The 22,322-nt window shown below is 45.0% G+C and overlaps 1 protein-coding gene across 1 annotated transcript in view; it reads right to left on the reverse strand.

Annotated features, from left to right (window-relative positions):
• Positions 1–22,322, reverse strand: part of LOC126091912 (cholinesterase 2-like) — a 257,842-nt gene that overhangs the window by 136,282 nt on the left and 99,238 nt on the right. The window contains exon 5 of the mRNA XM_049907227.1: positions 12,737–12,934. Coding sequence (XP_049763184.1) covers positions 12,737–12,934 — 198 coding nt within the window. The remainder of the gene's footprint in view (positions 1–12,736; positions 12,935–22,322) is intronic.

The raw sequence follows: 22,322 nt of genomic DNA on the forward strand, positions 1-22,322 counted from the left end.
ATTACAGGATTTAGTGGACACCATTGCAACTAACAGAAAAACATATGGAATGAATATTAACACAAATAAAACAAAAGTATTGGCACTAGGAGGAAATAAGAAAATAAAAATTATGCTGAATGGAGAAATACTAGAACAGTTGCAAAATTTTAAGTATCTTAGAAGTAGGATAGACACCAACTGGAAGTGCACCACAGAAATTATAACAAAGATAGCAATGGCAAAAGAAGCGTTTTATAAGAAAAGGAGAATTTTCTGCAGCGGTCTGGACAGAGAACTCAGGAAGAGACTCATAAAATGTCTTGTATGGAGTGTTCTTCTAAATGGCGCTGAAACATGGACTATGAGGAAAAAAGACAGAGAAAGGCTGGAGGCTTTTGAGATCTGGACATGGCGGAAGATGGAAAGAATAAGTTGGATGGACAGAGTAAAAAATGAAGAGGTACTGAGAAGAGTGGGAGAGAAAATACAGTTACTAGATGTAATAAAGAGAAGAAAAAGAAATTGGATTGGGCATATATTAAGAAAGAATGACGGACTGATAAAAACAGTTTTAGAAGGTTATGTAGAAGGGAAAAGGAAGCGAGGAAGGAAGCGATTCCAGATACTGGATGACATGATGGACGGTACAACATACAGCAGCCTTAAGAAGGAAGCAACGGATCGCAGAAAATGGAGAGGCAAAGGACCTGCTAATATAGCAGATAACTGATGATGATGATGATGATGATGATGATGATAGACACCTAGTGAGCTCTCCCTTAGGTAAGCTGTCGCTGGGTATCGATTTAGGTGAAGTGAAAAGTTTGGCCCATCGACTTGATATCGAGAAATGTGCAGCAAAGTAACTTTAAGGTAACCTCGAAACAGGCCCAGAGGGGAAGTAAAGGAACAATGTTAACCCCATATCGACTTGGTGACTGAACTTATTACAGAACCCCCTAGTGATTAAAAAGGCTTATGAGGAGTGTTTGACATCTCCAGTCATCCCCGAAATACAATTGGCAACTGCAATGCAATCATACATTTCGATAGGCTGAAACCGTATTCTGAGCGAACCGTGCCATCCCCATTTGTTGTATCCAAATAACCGCCCTGAAATAAGCCTGTGGTGTGCGTACTGTAAGATCTTCGGTACACACACCATCAGATTATTTGGCTTGTCGCTCTAACGAAGTAGGCGCATGTCAGCAATATGTCTCGTGGTCTTATCGTGGCGTGTTTATCTTCTGCCGTTAGGTCAGACGATAGAAATGCCACTTGCACACTTAGAGTAGCAGATTGACGGTGACCAACTTTAAACAGAACTTGATTAATTTTCACAAGTCTGAAGTTCCTTTGGTCTTGGTACGTTAATCTTATTCTCACATATCTCTGATACTTGACAAAGTGTCTATTCATTTATCCTCATGGCTATGTACAGGAATATGGTAATCTTATTAGGGGCAGACTGAAACTTGACTATAGACTGGTACAGACTAATGCAGACTGATGCACACTGACTAATCGGAGGTCTGTACACTCGTTATAATACCTCGTGCGTTCATGTATCACTGTGCGAGTGTGATCTGCGAGGAGAAAAGGTTCTACGTTAGTAGCAATCTCATTGGCTGCGTTACATATTAATACGTGGATCGGCGGAAGCAGAATTTAGTCCGTCTCTAAGGCACCGCCATCTCGTAGTGCGGAGACGGACGAGCGCTGCGCCTGCGCTGTTGTGCTTAGCGGCGCGCGCTCTAGTGAGAAAGTTGTGTACGCGCTGACTATGCGGAACTATGTGCACAACAGAGCCTAATATTCCAAAACGCCCACTGAACTGAAGGAATCTATTATCACCAACGCGACCTAGGTACCTCTCACCTTACAATCATGAGACTGAATGTTTTCTCTTGTTTCCACTGCCAGTGTTTCAGAGGTAATCCTCTACAGGCTTGTAGATCACAAGGTGTGGGTGCCAACCATGGAGTACCCCAGCAGACAATGACACTCAGTTTTCGCTTTCCTGTTATGATCGATCCGGTTTCTGTGATCTTTCCTGATGGTGTCAGCAGAGAACCCAAGATTAGGGATGCAATCCTCTCAACCCCTTTACCTAGTTCAGTTTGCAGCTGATTCTTTATCTGTTTTTAAATCAGGTTTTGTTAGTCCTCAACTTTACATTCTTTTATGATATCGTATGATTTTGCTGCAGTCTGCTAGGCTGCTAAAATTAAGAGTCCTGCCTTTCTTTTCTCAGGAATGACTGCTACGTCGTTGGATGTACTGTATGGCCTGTTAGCTGTGCCTGCTGGCCTAATGGCACATAATGCATTTGTATTTCATGTTCATACCTGTAATTAGTATGGCTTGTAGCCGCCAATACAAGAGGTGGTACGAACAGAGGTTTTCAAATTGTTGCTGTAGACATTTCAACATTTTTCTTCTTTGTGTGCAAGCTACCTCCAAAAATTTGTTTTCAATTACACACAGTATGCCAGTCAGTTAAGTAGTGAACTTTTTGTTTGGATGTACACAGTGCCGTCAGTTTTTACCAATGTTTAAATGCCCCGCATCGTGTGACATGGTGCGGTGCAACACTTGTAGATAGTGAGAAATCTCAGCACTTCTGTTTCCTTGTGCGCAAGTTTCCTCCAAAGATTTTTGTTTTCGACTATTCACAGAATACCGCTCAGTTAACCTATGAACACTTCATTTAGACTTGCTGTGTTCCAAGAGGACATGGCCCATGTTCCTACAGCTCACATTGTCCAGGACTGATTTTGTGAGCGTGAGGATGGATTGTTGCATCTGCCCTGGCCACCATAGTCTCAGTATTATTGAGCCTTTGTGGTCTACTTTGGAGAGAAATACGCGTGGTCGCTACCCACCTCCAGTTTTGACAGGTGTTTAAATGCTCCGCGTCGAGTGGTGTCATGCCAGACCATAGGAATTCGCTACGTACAGCCACCTGTGTAACGCAGTTAACAGCAAACTGGCATTCTCAGCGCACATCAGCAGAGTGCATTGTGTCTGCAATCGTAAGCAGCGCTACGTGGCTTGTCTACGCCGTTCACTTGGTCGGCATGCATTGAAACATTTCAGACTTAGATCACACGCAGATTGTAATTTCATAAATTTCGTAACACAAGTGGTTGTCAGCACGTGAAGGTGCCCACCGAACTGGCGTACAATGCGGTGACATCGTTCGAACACTGAACCGCCACTGTGTGATGCATGACATTCAAGAATCCAACCATCTCACGACTGCTCACTATAAATTATGGCTCACTGGTAGTCCAATAGTAATATGACAGAAATGGGTGCTTTCTCTTGGAGGCAACTGGGAGGGGGTGTGTCGACCTAGGCAGTACGCAGCCAGCTCCATACAGTTAGTTTGGTCTCTAGGCGTTGATTACGTGCAAAAGCAGACCACTTCCATCCCTCTCGCCCCCCCCCCCTTCCCCCCACAGCACTGTGATGAATGAAAATGCTGTGGAAGGGAACTCTTGGCATAGAACCACGACCAGTGGCATTGGCATCTCTCCACCAATTAGTTTATAGATGTCGGATGTCTCAGGGTCATCATAGAGGAGTTTAGAGGCAGGACATGCCTCAGGCACGAAGTCCCATCGATCAGCACAGAGGTAGGTCAGCCATATTTTGGCTTAGTATCGTGAACATATGCTATTGAGCGTAGTGAGGATTGGGCAATGTAGAGGCAGGATACTCCAACCAACTGTCCAGTCCAACAGTCAGCAGTCTGATGGCAGGTTCGTTTTTCAGATTATAATGCACGAGCACAGCACATCCAGATCGTGAACACCTTTCTACAATGGGTAAGAATGATCAAAATGGAATGACCTGCGGGATCAGCCGAGATGGGGACAATTTATCACGCTTGTGACCGGGTGACACTTGCAGAGCGTAGTCTCAGTCTTCACACACTGTCTGGAGTCAGAAAGGCTGCCGTCGAAGAGTGAGAAGCCGGCCGCGGTGGCCGTGCGGTTCTAGGCGCTGCAGTCCGGAACCGCGGGACTGCTACGGTTGCAGGTTCAAATCCTGCCTCGGGCATGGATTTGTGTGATGTCCTTAGGTTAGTTAGGTTTAAGTAGTTCTAAGTTCTAGGGGACTGATGACCTAAGATGTTAAGTCCCATAGTGCTCAGAGCCATTTGAACCTTTTTTTTTTAAAAAAAAAAGAGTGAGACATGAGTATACAGTACTATCTCGACTACATTTAGACAGGATGCCTAAAGGTATCTGAGTAAGTTACACTGTACACGGTTGAACAAACCAATATCGAATGTCATCCATCAATAGATTTTGATTTCATCAATGTGCACTGTAGGAGAGAGTGCGTTTATTTTGGTGTTGTTTTTCACTCACTGCACAGTAAGCATGTTTTTTTTTTAAGATTTCATAATGCTTATTCCTTCATCTCCTGCTCCCCTCGAGTCTAATTCACTAAAAATTCGTAAATATACAACTGGCTGTAAATGTTTTTGAGCTGTTCAAATGTAACTATTGCATAGAACTGTTGTTTCAGATGATCTCCAGGGTTGATTTAGCAAAATCGAAAAGCGATTCTTTGTTCGGATCCAGTGGACTCCATTACAAAGTGTGAAAATAACGAGTTAATTGTGAGTGATTGTGATGTTGGAGTCACATTGTTGATGAAGACGGCAGACAAAACTGCGACGAAGCGTCGAGGCGCCTAGCCATAGTATACTCTTACCGAATACACGAAGAAGGCTGCCGAGCGCAGCTTACCATCCACTAGACAGACCAGCACCGACAGCATCACTTGCTCTCAGTTCATAAAAACACTGCACAGAAACTGGATGACGTTTATGTCTGACGCCCTCAATTATTTGTTGGATGTTAGCCAATTTTTTCCCTTCCCCCACAGTTTTCGCCCTTTACGGCTCTCTGTGGTACCATGTTCACGGATGTTTTAATACACTTCCTTTCACATTGTTCTTTCATCTAGTCAGTGTTCTCCCCGAGTTTTATTCTTCGCCGACTGCGGAAAGACTCCTCATTCCCACAAAATGATTCACTGTGTTCTTAACATCCTCCTGCGGAAATACACCTCAGGCGCCTCCGGTCTGTTCTTTTACGATTTTCTCATAGTCCATGACTCACTTCCGTTCTCTGAATTTTCTTCCTCAAAATGCCACTTACATTTAATACTAAGCAGACGGCTTTCTGCGAGGAATGGTATTTCCGCCTGCACAGTTCTGTGTGTTATGTCTTTCTACCTTCACCAGTCGTTCGTCATCTTGCTTCAGAGGTAGAAGAATAACTTCGCTTCGTTTAATAGGGGCTCCCCAGTTTTAGTGTCTAGTTGATCACGAATCTCTTTTCTGCTGCTGCTCGTTACTTTCACCTTTATTTGATTTAACGGCCTTGCCGCAGTGGTAACACCGGTTGCCGTCAGATCGCCGAAGTTAAGCGCTGTCGGGCTGAGCTAGCACTTGGTTGGGTGACCATCTCGTCTGCCGAGCGTTGTTGGCAAGCGGGATGCACTCAGCTCTCGTCAGGCAAACCGACGAGCTCCTTGACTGAGAAGTGGCGTCTCCAGTCTCGTTAACTAACATACAGCCAGCAGAGCGGCGTGTTGACCACATCCCCTCCATATTCGTATCCATTGACTTCTGCAGGATGAGGATAACACGGTAGCCGGTTGCTACCATTTGGTCTTCATGGCCTGTTCGGGCGGAGTTTTAGTTCAGTTTCTTTGGTTTACTCTCACTGCACTCATCAGATTATTCCTTCCATTCAACACGTCCCGTAATTCTTTTCACTTCCACCGAGGACAGCAATGTCATCATTGAATCTAATAACTGATGTCTTTCCACCCCAATGTCAAACCTGAGTCCTTCGTTCACTTTCGTTAATGGTTCTTCGAAGTACAGGTTAAAAAGCAGACAAGAAAAAATTCTCATTGCCTTACACTCTCGGTGTTCCACTCTGTCGCCCTCCCCCCCCCCCCCCCACTTGGGTCTTGTACATACTGAAAATGGTTCAAATGGCTCTGAGTACTATGGGACTAAACTTCTGAGGTCATCAGTCCCCTAGAACTTAGAACTACCTAAACCTAACTAACCTAAGGACATATCACACATCCATGCCCGAGGCAGGATTCGAACCTGCGACCGTAGCGGTCGCGCGGTTCCAGACTGTAGCGCCTAGAACCGCTCGGCCACCTCGGCCGGCTTGTGCATACTGAAAATTACCCTCTTTTTCCCACAGAGAAAAGCCAAAACCATATGACCACTGCCCATCGCGACCTTGAAGGCCACCTGGTGGCGTTGGGGACAGGTAACATGGTTACAAAAGTCAGAGGATGTAAGTGGAGCAGACACAAATGGGGTATCACCCTAGTGAAGATTAGATGAGATTAATACTAGTTCCATGGATCATGAATACGATATTCCGTAATGATGTGGAACGAGTCAAATTTTCCAATACATGACATAATTAAGTTAATTTAACAACATACTTAAGTTAATATAACAACTTTTTCATTTTTTTGTGTTTTTTTTTGTTAATTTATATCTAAAAATTCCTCTATGGAGTAGAAGGAGTTGTCATTCAGAAATTCTTTTAATTTCTTCTTAAATACTTGTTGGTTATCTGTCAGACTTTTGATACTATTTGGTAAGTGACCAAAGACTTTAGTGCCAGTATAATTCACCCCTTTCTGTGCCAAAGTTAGATTTAATCTTGAATAGTGAAGATCATCCTTTCTCCTAGTATTGTAGTTATGCACACTGCTATTACTTTTGAATTGGGTTTGGTTGCTAATAACAAATTTCATAAGAGAGTATATATATACTGAGAAGCTACTGTGAATATCCCTAGTTCCTTAAATAAATATCTGCAGAATGATCTTGGGTGGACTCCAGCTATTATTCTGATTACACAAGATATCGGCTGCAAGTGGGGAAATCCATTGAGATAAGCGACGTTGACAAAGGGGCAGATTATTACTACGCAGAGCCTGTGAACGAGTATTCCAAAGAAGGCGAAGCTGGTCAAATGTTCACTTGCTACTGTCATCAGCATCTACGGAAAAGAGATAGAAGGACATGGACACTACCTCTAGGCGCTAAACGGTTGGACGTTGGACGTTCACAGAAAGTTGGTTTCAGAGGGTTGGCTGCTCTGTGAAGTTGTATACGTGGTGATGTGTGTGGCATCTCTGCCGAAAGAGCACAATGCTGGTGCACGCACAAGAGTTTTGGAGCACACCGTTCATCGTACACTGATGAACATGGAGCTCTGCACCACACCACCCTTCCGTGTTCACATATTGACCCAACGGTATTGTCAGTTACGATTGCAGTGGGCATGGGACCATAGGGATTCGACCGTCAATCAATGGAAACATGTCGGCTCTTCGGGTGAATCACCTTTTAGCTACACTGGGTCGATGGTTGTCTCCACAAATACCATCATCGAGGTGAACGGCAGCTCGAAACATGCGGCGCGCAGCGGACGCAGGCTGATGGCAGCAGTATTATGATATAGGAGACATTCTCCTGCGCCTGCATGAGACCTGTGGTAGTAATCCAAGACTGATAGCTGCGAACCACCTCCATCCCTTCATGCTTGATGTCTTCCCCGACGGGGATGTCATCTTTCAGCAGTACAATTGCCCGTGTCTCGGAGCGAGGAGCGTGCTACAGTGGTTTGACGAGCTTGATAGAAAACCCTTGCTGATGTTCCGACGACCAAATTCGCCTGAAGTAAATCCTATGGAGATCACCTGCGTCGCTATCGGGCGCCCCCACCGTGTATGCAAATCAGCGGCTCCTTATTTACGTAAATTACATGACCTGTGCGTAGATATCTACTGCCACATAGCTCCACAAACCTACCAACAAACTGTCGCACTCCTGACATGCAGAATCTTTCCAAAGACGGGCAAACAAGCTATTAACCAGGTGGTCATAACGTCTTGACTCATCAGTGTACATCTTCCACAATTTTACACTGTCAAAAGCCTTCTCTAGGTCGACAAATCCTATGAAGGCCGTTTCATTCTTTCTGTGAGGTGTAGCATTATAACTGCCCCCCTCATATCTTTTCCTTTACTAAAGCCAAACTAATCATCATACAAAACATCCTCAATATATTTTCCATTCTTCTGTATGTTATTCTCGTCGGTAACTTGAGTGCATGAACAGTTAAGTAGACTAACCGAGTTCTCGAATTTATCTACCCTTGCTGTCTTCGAGATAGTGTGGATGACATTCTTTCGGAAGTCTTATCAAATGTCTCCAGTTTTATAGATTATTCAAACCAACCTGATTAATTGTTTGGCTCTCACTTGTGCCAATGATTTTAGGCATTCCAAAGAAAATGGAGGTTGGAGTAATGGAGGTTGAACTTTTGAGGGTGCCTGTCACTTGTGCTGGCGAATTGTCAGAAAAGTTATTAAACAAACGTCGGTCGAAAATCTGAAACTAAACCCAAATGACAATACGTCACCTGTATCGAATATTTCCCCCACCGTCTGGTTTCAAATCGAATGCCTCCGTAGTAGACAACGCAGGAGCTACTGCGACAGTGACCAGGTAAACACCTCAGGCGAGTACCTTATATCCTCCGACCATATGCTCGACGCCAGTCGGCCAGCGATAATGGATGTAGAATCTTGGAGAGTGTCAGACACTCTTGCTGGCAAAAGTTACTAAACACACGTCGGTTGATCCCAAGAACAGGTTTAAAAGTTTAAAACCGACTGTCTCCAGAGTGAACAATGAAGGAACTGCAGCGACAATGACCAGGAAAACACCTCCACACACAGTAAAAAGGAGGGCACATAATATCCTCCGACCATTGGCTCAACGTCAGTCTGCACCAGTAACAGAGGATAAAGCTTCGAGAGTGCCAGTCACTCGTGCTGGCAAATGTCAAAAAGTTATTTATTAAGTAGCTGCTAAGACAGTATTACACAGGCGATAATATCGTACGAAACTATGTGTACAGGGTGTAAACATCGATCAAAACAGTACATTGAACATTGCAATGATATCGCGTATGTGAATCACAATACAGTAATTTTCAAAATACTTGTTGGGCAATGAAAAGTAGTGCAGTTCAGTACACAGCCACACGCAAAGGGCGTGCAACTGTGGAGTACTCAGACTGTGATTATGATAGCAGTCAGCTACAAGTGATAACAGCGCTAGAGGGGCAGGACCACAACCCTGACTGCCAACATGGTACAGCCCGTGATCACCCAAGTAGCTACTACGGCTATCTACAAGCGGTGTTCAACACCATGTCAGAAAATGCGGAGCATTTAAATACCTTCCAAACCCGACACCTATGTGAATGTCTAGGCAAAGTTTACATTTTTGATGACAAAACCACAAACCTTATGTTTCACTCGCATACTCCAAATCCCGTGTTGAGCAGTTTACTATGAGTCCATCATTGCAGTCATACGCACTGATCACCTTCATGTGGCAGTGTGGTGTTACACCTTTCTTGCCCGTTGCCTCCGCTACCAAATGGAACCCAATGAAGGCGATCCCACAACTTGAAGCCTCAGGAGCATCTGACTCGATCACACTTGAAGATGTGAACCTAACAAGCAGACCATATGGCATATCCGTTTTTTGTAATTTTTTATGTTAATGACACACGACGTACATTGAACCAGAATCTAACCAGGGCCACCAATGTGGCACAGGAGCATTCTATAACAAGCCATGAAGGGCGTCAGACAAACATCATTCTGGCTCTAGACAATTAAGGACGCTCAGAAAACTTCAAAGTCGATTTTGTTGGTAATTATTGAGAGTTGCACAGATTTACTTTGGGAGACTGGTAGTTGAGTTCTCAACTTCACATAACATAAGAAATTACAAAATCCGATTGCCATGAGGCCTCCTTGTAAGTCACATTGATTCACCGAAGCTAGTCATGGGGCTGTAGGTGTAGGTGAACAGGAAGGATAGTACAACAATAATAACAAAGCGAAGAACCCAAATTCGACTTCTTATGTACGATATATTCTACATTCATCATTTACAAAACAACAGAAAACATATACACTTCTGGAAATGGAAAAAATAACACATTGACACCGGTCTGTCAGACCCACCATACTTGCTCCGGACACTGCGAGAGGGCTGTACAAGCAATGATCACACGCACGGCACAGCGGACACACCAGGAACCGCGGTGTTGGCCGTCGAATGGCGCTAGCTGCGCAGCATTTGTGCACCGCCGCCGTCAGTGTCAGCCAGTTTGCCGTGGCATACGGAGCTCCACCGCAGTCTTTAACACTGGTAGCATGCCGCGACAGCGTGGACGTGAACCGTATGTGCAGTTGACGGACTTTGAGCGAGGGCGTATAGTGGGCATGCGGGAGGCCGGGTGGACGTACCGCCGAATTGCTCAACACGTGGGGCGTGAGGTCTCCACAGTACATCGATGTTGTCGCCAGTGGTCGGCGGAAGGTGCACCTGCCCGTCGACCTGGGACCGGACCGCAGCGACGCACGGATGCACGCCAAGACCGTAGGATCCTACGCAGTGCCGTAGGGGACCGCACCGCCACTTCCCAGCAAATTAGGGACACTGTTGCTCCTGGGGTATCGGCCAGGACCATTCGCAACCGTCTCCATGAAGCTGGGCTACGGTCCCGCACACCGTTAGGCCGTCTTCCGCTCACGCCCCAACATCGTGCAGCCCGCCTCCAGTGGTGTCGCGACAGGCGTGAATGGAGGGACGAATGGAGACGTGTCGTCTTCAGCGATGAGAGTCGCTTCTGCCTTGGTGCCAATGATGGTCGTATGCGTGTTTGGCGCCGTGCAGGTGAGCGCCACAATCAGGACTGCATACGACCGAGGCACACAGGGCCAACACCCGGCATCATGGTGTGGGCAGCGATCTCCTACACTGGCCGTACACCACTGGTGATCGTCGAGGGGACACTGAATAGTGCGCGGTACATCCAAACCGTCATCGAACCCATCGTTCTACCATTCCTAGACCGGCAAGGGAACTTGCTGTTCCAACAGGACAATGCACGTCCGAATGTATCCCGTGCCACCCAACGTGCTCTAGAAGGTGTAATTCAACTACCCTGGCCAGCAAGATCTCCGGATCTGTCCCCCATTGAGCATGTTTGGGACTGGATGAAGCGGCGTCTCACGTGGTCTGCACGTCCAGCACGAACGCTGGTCCAACTGAGGCGCCAGGTGGAAATGGCATGGCTAGCCGTTCCACAGGACTACATCCAGCATCTCTACGATCGTCTCCATGGGAGAATAGCAGCCTGCATTGCTGCGAAAGGTGGATATACACTGTACTAGTGCCGACATTGTGCATGCTCTGTTGCCTGTGTCTATGTGCCTGTGGTTCTGTCAGTGTGATCATGTGATGTATCTGACCCCAGGAATGTGTCAATAAAGTTTCCCCTTCCTGGGACAATGAATTCACGGTGTTCTTATTTCAATTTCCAGGAGTGTATTAAGTACCGAAATATGGAGAGGGGGAAGGGGGGAGCACAAGGGTGTTCGATAGCAGGCTCACACTTCATCGAACTCACATGTTATCAACCATTATTTACCCCTGTAAACCACAGCATCGTGGCGTGTTCTGCCGACAGCAGCTGGCGGTTGTCCACTAGAAGCTCTGTAATGGATACAGATGCTACTTGTTGACTTGTCCACGACACCACAGACAAAAGCGAGGCTGAGTTACCACCTGGGCCATGTTTAAAAACTCAGTGCCTGCAAGAACGCAGCACACTGCCAGGTTAGCCACATTTCTCTATTGCCACCCAAAAAGACCATTCCAATAAAAAGAGCTAGGTCTGTCTCATCAACGAGTTCTTAAGGAACTCTCCACATCTGTTAGGCTGCCATTACCTGACGGATCGAAACCGCCAACTATCTCCCAGGAATGTATCCTTGCACTCCAGGTTTCCTTTTTCAAATCGAGGAGTCTCTAACAGTCACAGCCAACTTATTGACCACCAACAACCACAGTTCGGAAGGAGTTCCCTTGGATTAACCTGGCTCAAAATTACTCCTGTACAGGGGGAATAATGTGAATTTTTTCTGTCCCACTCGCATCTTGGACACATAGAAAAATCAAGAAGCAGTATTCATTTTAATTTAACTTTTAGCTTAATTTCATAGTAAAATAGAAGTAGTAACACAATGAACCCTACCACTTACTAAGATTCTATGACTTATTACATGGTAAAACATTCAGCAGTATCCAGCAGAGTGGCCTGGAGATATAGTGTGTGCTGCTTCCATGTTAACTCTTGAGTACCTTCAAGAATCCATAGGACAGCACCGATCAACATTTTCACTCTACAGGTTCCTCAAGTTTCCTGTCGCTCTGGGGCGACATCCCTCTACTTCCTCCAGATTCCTTGCTACTACCTGCTATTACCTTATTGATCCACACCCAATCTGAGCAGCTGCACAGAGCAGTGGCTACAATAGACTGTCGGCTGAGGATCGAAATGTAGTTCCCTGCTGTTTGTGATCAAATCTGAGGCCCCTCTGTACTGATAGAACCGTCTGAGGAGTCCCAAAGTCTCTTGGTCCCAAAGTCACCTGGTCCCAAAGTACCATGGTCCCAAAGTCTCATGGTCCCAAAGTCTCATGGTCCCAAAGTCTCATGGTCCCAAAGTCTCCTGGTCCCAAAGTCTCCTGGTCCCAAAGTCTCCTGGTCCCAAAGTCTCCTGGAGCAGTGGATCGGACTGTGTGGACTCACCTCCGGTGGTCGGCTTGGAGAGCGGGCTGAGCTGCAGCAGCGCTGCTGAAGCGGCGCCGGCGCTGCCGCCGGCCAGCGTCACCCTGGAGGGGTCGCCACCGAACTGGCTGATGTGGTCGTGGACCCACTGCAGCGCCGCCAGCTGGTCCATGAGGCCGGCGTTGCCGGGAACGTCGTCCGTCTGCAGGCTCAGGAAACCTGCAATTCGCCAAGTCTATACTGTCACCAGCTACAGCAGAGGGTCTCAGGTTTCAGAATGAGACATCACGATACACGTAGTAGTCTACAGATGCCAAGATGTGAGAATTTGCCTGCCCGTATCTCTATGACGTGGTTACGTACTGCACATTGGCTTACAGCCAGTGATTTACACTCATCATCATCATCATCATCATCATTTAAGACGGATTATGCCTTTCAGCGTTCAGTCTGGAGCATAGCCCCCCTTATACAGTTCCTCCATGATCCCCTATTCAGTGCTAACATTGGTGCCTCTTCTGATGTCAAACCTATTACTTCAAAATCATTCTTAACCGAATCCAGGTACCTTCTCCTCGGTCTGCCCCGACTCCTCCTACCCTCTACTGCTGAATCCATGAGTCTCTTGGGTAACCTTGCTTCTCCCATGTGTGTAACATGACCCCACCATCTAAGCCTGTTCGCCCTGACTGCTACATCTATAGAGTTCATTCCCAGTTTTTCTTTGATTTCCTCATTGTGGACACCCTCCTGCCATTGTTCCCATCTACTAGTACCTGCAATCATCCTAGCTACTTTCATATCCGTAACCTCAACCTTGTTGATAAGGTAACCTGAATCCACCCAGCTTTCCCTCCCATACAACAAAGTTGGTCGAAAGATTGAATGGTGCACAGACAACTTAGTCTTGGTACTGACTTCCTTCTTGCAGAAGAGAGTAGATCGTAGCTGAGCGCTCACTGCATTAGCTTTGCTACACCTCGCTTCCAGTTCTTTCACTAAGTTGCCATCCTGTGAGAATATGCATCCTAAGTACTTGAAACCGTCCACCTGTTCTAACTTTGTTCCTCCTATTTGGCACTCAATCCGTTTATATTTCTTGTCCACTGACATTACTTTCGTTTTGGAGATGCTAATCTTCATACCATAGTCCTCACATTTCTGATCTAGCTCTGAAATATTACTTTGCAAACTTTCAATCGAATCTGTCATCACAACTAAGTCATCTGCATATGCAAGACTGCTTATTTTGTTTTCACATATCTTAATCTCACCCAATCAGTCTATTGTTTTCAACATATGATCCATAAATAATATGAACAACAGTGGAGACAGGTTGCAGCCTTGTCTTACCCCTGAAACTACTCTGAACCATGAACTCAATTTACCGTCAACTCTAACTGCTGCCTGACTTTCCATGTAAAGACCTTTAATTGCTTGCAAAAGTTTGCCTCCTATTCCATAATCTTGTAAAACAGACAATAACTTCCTCCTAGGAACCCGGTCATATGCCTTTTCTAGATCTATAAAGCATAGATACAATTCCCTGTTCCACTCATAATACTTCTCCTTTATTTGCCGTAAGCTAAAGATCTGGTCCTGACAACCTCTAAGAGGCCTAAACCCACACTGATTTTCATCCAATTGGTCCTCAACTAATACTCGCACTTTCCTTTCAACAATACCTGAGAATATTTTACCCACAACGCTGATTAAAGAGATACCTCTGTAGTTGTTACAATCTTTTCTGTTTCCATGTTTAAAGATTGGTGTGATTACTGCTTTTGTCCAGTCTGATGGAACCTGTCCCGACTCCCAGGCCATTTCAATTATCCTGTGTAGCCATTTGAGACCTGACATTCCACTGTATTTGATGAGTTCCGACTTAATTTCATCCACCCCAGCCGCTTTATTGCACTGCAATCTATTGACCATTTTTTCCACTTCCTCAAATGTGATCCTATTTCCATCATCATTCCTATCCCATTCTACCTCGAAATCTGAAAAATTACTGATTGCATTTTCCCCTACATTGAGCAACTCTTCAAAATATTCCTTCCATCTGCCCAAGGCATCCACAGGATTCACCAGCAGTTTTCCTGACCTGTCCAACATACTTGTCATTTCCTTCTTACTTCCCTTTCGAAGACTGCTAATTGCACTCCAGAATGGTTTTCCAGCAGCTTGACCCATAGTCTCCAACCTGTTTCCAAAGTCTTCCCACGATTTCTTCTTGGATGCTGCAATTATCTGTTTGGCTTTGTTTCTTTCTTCAACATAACTTTCTCTGTCTACCTGGGTTCTGGTATGTAGCCATTTTTGATACGCCTTCTTTTTCCTTTTACAGGCTGCCTTGACTGTATCATTCCACCAAGCTGTTTGCTTCATCCTAATTTTACACACTACTGTTCCAAGACATTCTTTAGCCACTTCCAGTACTGTGTCCCTGTACCTTGTCCGTTCCTTTTCCAATGACTGTAATTGACTACATTCAACTAACTGGTACCTTTCTGAGATCGCTGTTATGTACTTGTGCCTGATTTCGTTATCCTGAAGTTTCTCCACTCTTATCCTCCTACATATGGACCTGACCTCCTGCACTTTCGGCTTCACAATCCCAATTTCACTGAAGATTAAAGAATGATCAGTGTCATCAAAGAATCCCCTGAATACACGTGTGTCCCTCACAGCCTTCCTGAATTCCTGATCTGTTATTATATAGTCAATGACAGATCTGGTTCCCCTGTCTTCCCAAGTATACCGGTGAATGTTCTTATGTTTAAAAAAGGAGTTTGTGATTACTAAGCCCATACTGGCACAGAAATCCAAGAGTTGTTTCCCGTTCCTGTTGGCCTCCATATCCCCTCCAAATTTACCCATAACCTTTTCATAGGCTTCTGTTCGATTTCCAATCCTGGCGTTAAAATCACCCATGAGCAGAACACTGTCCTTGTCCTTTACTCTAACAGCTACATCACTGAGTGGCTCATAAAAACTATCCATATTATCTTGATCTGTCCATTCACAATGCGAATATACTGACACAATCCTAATTTTCTTGCTAGACACAGTCAAATCTATCCACATCAGTCGTTCGTTTACATATCTTATTGCAACTACGCTGCGTTCCATTTCTTTCCTGATGTAAAGCCCTACACCCCATTGTGCTATTCCTGCTTTGACTCCTGACAGGTAGACCTTGTATTCTCCCACTTCCTCTTCTTTCTCACCCCTTACCCGAATGTCACTAACAGCTAAAACGTCCAGCCCCATCTTACTTGCAGCCTCTGCCAGCTCTACCTTCTTCCCAGAGTAGCCCCCATTGATATTAATAGCTCCCCATCTCATTACCATTTGTTTGCCAAGTCGTATCTTAGGAGTCCCTGGTTTGTCAGTTAGAGGTGGGACTCTGTCGCCTCCAAAGGTCCGACGCATTTTGCTCTGATTGTTGCCAGCATCATATTTAAAGTACCAGGGAAGCAGGTTGCTAGCCTTACTTGCCCCGAGTCCCATTGGGTTTTACCCCTAACGGCTGAGGGACTAACCGGTGGATTTGGTAGTCTTTGCCGTATGAGCACAAAGGTGACCACAACTCAGAATATGTCCGAGATGCCCAGCCTTATTCCAAAGTAACTGGTATCCCGACTGTCGGGACCACTTACTTGGCCACTCATACGTTGCTCGTGGTTCATGAACTAGGACATGACTACGGGAACCCACACCATGAACCACTATTTTACACTCACTTTCTTTTTTTTCTCAGCAACATTTCTGGGACTGAATTACACTGAAGTGCCAAAGAAACTGGTATACACATGTGTATTCAAATACAGAGATATGTAAACAGGCAGAATACGGCTCTGCGGTTGGTTCAAAAATGGTTCAAATGGCTCTGAGCACTATGGGACTGAACTGCTGTGGTCATCACTCCCCTAGAACTTAGAACTACTTAAACCTAACTAACCTAAGGACACCACACACATCCATGCCCGAGGCAGGATTCGAACCTGCGACCGTAGCGGACGCGCGGTTCCAGACTCTGCGGTCGGCAGCGACTATATAAGACAATAAGTGTCTCGTGCAGTTGTTAGATGGGTTGCTGCTGCCACAATAACAGGTTATCAAGATTTAAGTGAATTTGAACGTGGTGTTATAGTCGGCGCACAAGCGATGGGACAAAGCATCTTCGCCGGCTGGAGTGGCCGAGCGGTTCTAGGCGCTACAGTGTGGAACCCGCGACCGCTACGGTCGGTTATAAGTTCTAGGGGACTTGACCTTAGATGTTAAGTCCCATGGTGCTCTTTTAAAATAAAAATAAAGAAACAGCATCTTCGAGGCAGCGATGAAGTGGGGATCTTCCTGTATGACTGTTTTATCAGCGTACCGTGACATCCACAAAAACGGGACCAACGACGACTGAAGAGAATCGTTCAGCGTGACAGAAGTGCAACCCTTTCGCAAATTTCTGCAGATTTCAGTGATGGGCCATCAACAAGTGTCAGCGTGCGAAGCATTCACCGAAACATCTATGATAAGGGGTTTTGGAGCCGAAGGCCCACATGTGTACACTTGATGACTGCCTTACGCCTCGCCTGGGCCCATCAACTCCGACGTTGGACTGTTGATGACTGGTCGGACGAGTCTCGTTTCAAATTGTATCGAGCGGATGGACGTGTATGGCTATGGAGACAACCCCAGAAATACATGGACCCTGCATGTCAGCAGGGGAATGTTCAAGCTGGTGGAGATTCTTTAATGGTGTGTGGCGTGTACATTTGGAGTGATATGGGGCGCCTGATACGTCTAGAAACGACTCTGACAGGTGACACGCACATAAGCATCCTGTCTGATCACCTGCATCCATTCATGTCCATTATCAATTCCGACGGACTTGGGAATTCCAGCAGGACAATGCGGCATCACACGTCCCGAATTGCTACAGAGTGTCTCCAGGAACGTTCCGCTGGCCACCAAACTCCCGAGGCATGAACATTATTCAGCATGTCTGGGATGCCTTGCAACGCGCTGTTCAGAACACATCTCAACCCCCTCGTACTCTTACGGGCTGTCCGTAAGACTTATGGGCAGCCCTGCAGAATTCATAGAGTCAACTCCCTCCAGAACTACTTCAGACAGTAGTACAGTCCATGCCACGTCGTGTTGTGGTACTTCTGCGTGCTCGTGGGAGTCCTGCACGATATTAAGCAGGTGTACAAGTTTCTTTGGCTTTTCTGTGTAGATTAAACACTAAACGTCACGAAAATGCAAGTAATTTTAGAGATTACTGGCTGTAACGAATATCATGAGGCACTCAAAGCCATGACGTACATGACTAACAGTTTTTTTTTTTTGTTTGTTTTGGCCCAATCACAGTCCATTCACAGTAGAGTGTGGGAAGCTCTCGGAATAAATGCTGTCTCAGTAGGAGCCCAAGAAGCTTTGCAACTGGAGAATTTTCTCAGCAATAGATCATTGGGCAATTTTTTTTTTTGTCCCCAGCCTTTCGACTGGTATAATGTAGCCTGCCAGATTTTCCTATCCTCTTGTAATCTTTTCATCCGCATCAGCTCCTCAATTACCCACTTATGTAACTGGGGAGTGAGACAGGGCTGTACCCTATCCCGATGTTATTCAATCTGTATATTGAGCAAGCAGTAAAGGAAACAAAAGAAAAATTTGGAGTAGGAATTAAAGTGTAGGGAGAAGAAATAAAAGGCTTGTGGTTTGCCGATGACATTGCAATTTTGACAGAGACAGCAAAGGACTTGGGAGAGCAGTTGAACGGAATGGACAGTATCTTGAAGGGAGGATATAACATGAACATCAACAAAAGCAAAACGAGGACATTGGAATGTAGTCGAATTAAATCAGGTGACACTGAGGGAATTAGATTAGGAAATGAAACACTTGAAGTAGTAACTGAGTTTTGCTATTTGAGAAGTAAAATAACTGATGATGGTCGAAGTAGGGAGGCTGTAAAATGCAGACTGGCAATGGCAAGAAAAGCGTTTGTGAAGAAGAGAAATTTGTTAACATCGAGTATAGATTTCTCTTCTCTGAAAGTATCAGCATGGAGTGTAGTCATGTATGGAAGTGAAACATGGACGATAAATAGTTTAGACAAGAAGAGAGTAGAAGCTTTTAATATGTGGTGCTACAGAATAATGCTGAAAATTAGATGGGTGGATCACGTAACTATTGACGAGGTAGTGAACAGGATTGGGAAGAAGGGAAATATGTGACACAACCTGACCAAAAGAAGAGATCGGTTGGTAGGACGTGTTCTGAGGCATCAAGGGATCACCAATTTAGTACTGGAGGGAAGCGTGTGGAGTAAAAATCATAGAGGGAGACCAAGAGATGAATACACTAAGCAAATTCAGAGGGATGTATGTTGTAGTAGTTACTCGGAGAAAAAGAGGCTTGCGCAGTACAGACTAGCATGTAGAGTTGCAGCAAACCAGTCTTCAGACTGAACACCACAAAAAAACATAACTGATTTAACGATTAATAACAGGACAAGCGATTACAATTGCAAAATTTAAGCTTGGCACAGTTGGTGGGCACGATAAAATCATAGTTACAAAAATAATTTGTGCATATGACTAATGACTGCAACTACGCTTTGCAAATCACAGAATTAACATAGAAAAATAGCTGTGAACACCAGTAAGATCGTCAAAGTGCACAATGAAAACAGCTTGCTGGCTGCAAAACGTAAAAACTGTGCAAATGGCTGCTGAATGTGGTTAATTAAGATCGCATCCCCACCGAACCGGTGTTTGCAGTTCTGATACTTCTTACCAAACTCGGTCGGCATGAATGCAGAAGGCAGTGACAGTTCGGTCTCTGTGCTCAGTGAAGCGAAGTGATGTCGTCCTTGTCTACAACAGCAAGGCTTGTCTCTGTAGTCACCCACTTTCACAAGTCTCCACTCCGTGATCCTCCAGCGGCAAATGTTCTCTATTTTGGCGCTCTGAAACTTGGGTGTCTCTGTCAGAGCAGGAGTCTCACTGGCCGATTGTAGCAGACTTTGGGAGTTCCATCCAGTAAAGATTTGTTAGTAAGGTTAAACCAAATCCTACTCTTGCACATTTCATTGTTGTTGTTGTGGTCTTCAGTCCTGAGACTGGTTTGATGCAGCTCTGCATACTACTCTATCCTGTTCAAGCTTCTTCATCTCCCAGTACCTACTGAAACCTACATCCTTCTGTATCTGTTCAGTGTATTCATCTCTTGGTCTCCCTCTACGGATTTCACCCTCCACGCTGCACTCCAATACCAAACTGGTGATCCCTTGATGCCTCAGAACATGTCCTACCAACCGATCCCTTCTTCTAGTGAAGTTGTGCCACAAATTTCTCTTCTCCCCAATCCTGTTCAATACCTCCTCATTAGTTATATGATCTACCCATGTAATCTTCAGAATTCGTCTGTAGCATCACATTTCGGAAGCTTCTATTCTCTTCTTCTTTAAACTATTTATTGTCCATGTTTCACTTCCATACATGGCTACACTCCATACAAATACTTTCAGAAACGACTTCCAGACACTTAAATCAATACTCGATGTTAACAAATTTCTCTTCTTCAGAAACGCTTTCCTTGCCAGTGCCAGTCTACATTTTATATCCTCTCTACTTCGACCATCATCACTTATTTTGCTCCCCAAATAGCAAAACTCCTTTCCTACTTTAAGTGTCTCATTTCCTAATCTAATTCCTTCAGCATCACCCGACTTAATTCGACTACATTCCATTATCCTCTTTTTGCTTTTGTTGATGTTCATCTTATATCCTCCTTTCAAGACACTATCCATTTCGTTCAGCTGCTCTTCCAAGTCCTTTGCTGTCTCTGACAGAATTACAATGTCATCGGCGAACTTCAAATTTTTTATTTATTCTCCAAGGATTTTAATACCTACTCCGAATTTTTCTTTTGTTTCCTTCACTGCTTGCTCAATATGCAGATTGAATAACATCGGGGAGAGACTACAACACTGTCTCACTCTCTTCCCAACCACTGCTTCCCTTTCATGTCATTCGACTCTTATAACTGCCATCTAGTTTATGTACAAATTGTAAATAGCCTTTCGCTCCCTGTATTTTACCTCCGCCACCTTCAGAATTTGAAAGAGAGTATTCCAGTCAACATTGTGAAAAGCTTTCCCTAAGTCTATAAATGCTAGAAACGTAGGTTTGCCTTTCTTTAATCTATTTTCTAAGATAAGTTTTAGGGTAAGTATTGCCTCACGTGTTCCAATATTTCTACGGAATCCAAACTGATCTTCCCTGAGGTCGGCTTCTACCAGTTTTCCCAATCGTCTGTAAAGAATTGGCGTTAGTATTTTGCATCCGTGACTTATTAAACTCATTGTTCGGTAATTTTCACATCTGTCAGCACCTGATTTCTTTGGGATTGGAATTATTATATTCTTCTTGAAGTCTGAGGGAATTTCGCCTTTCAGGCGTTCGCAGTACCATCACAGCAAGGCCATTTTGGTTAGTGTTACAAGGCCAGATCAGTCAATCATCCAGACTGCTGCCCCTGCAACTACTGAAAAGGCTGCTACCCCTCTTCAGGAACCACACGTTTGTCTGGCCTCTCAACAGGTACCCCTCCGTTGTGGTTGCACCTACGGTTCGGCCATCTGTATCGCCGAGGCACGCAAGCTTCCCCACCAACGGCAAGGTCCATGGTTCTTGGAGGGCACATTTCATTATTGTTTATCAATATTGTTATGGTATAGGGAAAAAACCCATGATATGATTCTGAAGCGAGCCTTACATGTAATCACGCAAGAGAAAACATCACCATAAACCACCAGTACTGTTTTCCTTAGATCATGCAATTTTCGCGTGACTAAGTGTAAGCCTTTCAATAGGCTCGCTTCAGACTCATATCCTGGGTTTCCACCCCATGCCAGACCACTATAGGTCAATAACTCCGAAATCTACTTATTCCTAAAAGTTTAAAGGAAACGTTCTTTCGTAGCATGGCACCAGAGGCGACGGCGTTTCTCACGCTGGCCTCTGGCTGGATTTTTATTTTTCTAAAAGGATTCCTCGAACAGTGCCGTTTTTCGTAGCGGGTAGCTGTTCCTCTGAAACAACTGAGTGTGCGGGAGGGAGAGGTGAATAACAAGTCAGCTACCTGGGCTGAAATTCAAGTCACGATTCTTATCAAGTTTATAGTCCCACATGTTCCTTTAAGAAACTCCGGCCCTATTATAGCCAGCACGAAGGCTTTAAACTCCACAGTTCCTCATCGCAACAAAAAAGAAGGGAAAGGAAAGCAATAACATGGACAGGCTTTGGTGGTACTGAATATTGTCTGCAATCCTGAAGCAGCAAAAGAAAAGGACTACACTGATCAAGAGTGTAAGCATACACACTGAAGACACAAAGAATATCGTGCAGGCCCCAGCCAGCACGCAGAAGTGTCGCAACACGACGTGGCATGGACTCGACTAACGTCTCAATCAGTGCTGGAGGGAACTGACAGCATTAATCCTGCATGGCTGACCATAAATCCGTAACAGTACCAGGTGTGCCACTTCTGAACAGCACGTTGCAAGGCATCTCAGATATGCTCAATAACGTTCATT

This window comes from Schistocerca cancellata, chromosome 7 (assembly GCF_023864275.1).
Source record: "Schistocerca cancellata isolate TAMUIC-IGC-003103 chromosome 7, iqSchCanc2.1, whole genome shotgun sequence".
NCBI lineage: Eukaryota > Metazoa > Arthropoda > Insecta > Orthoptera > Acrididae > Schistocerca > Schistocerca cancellata.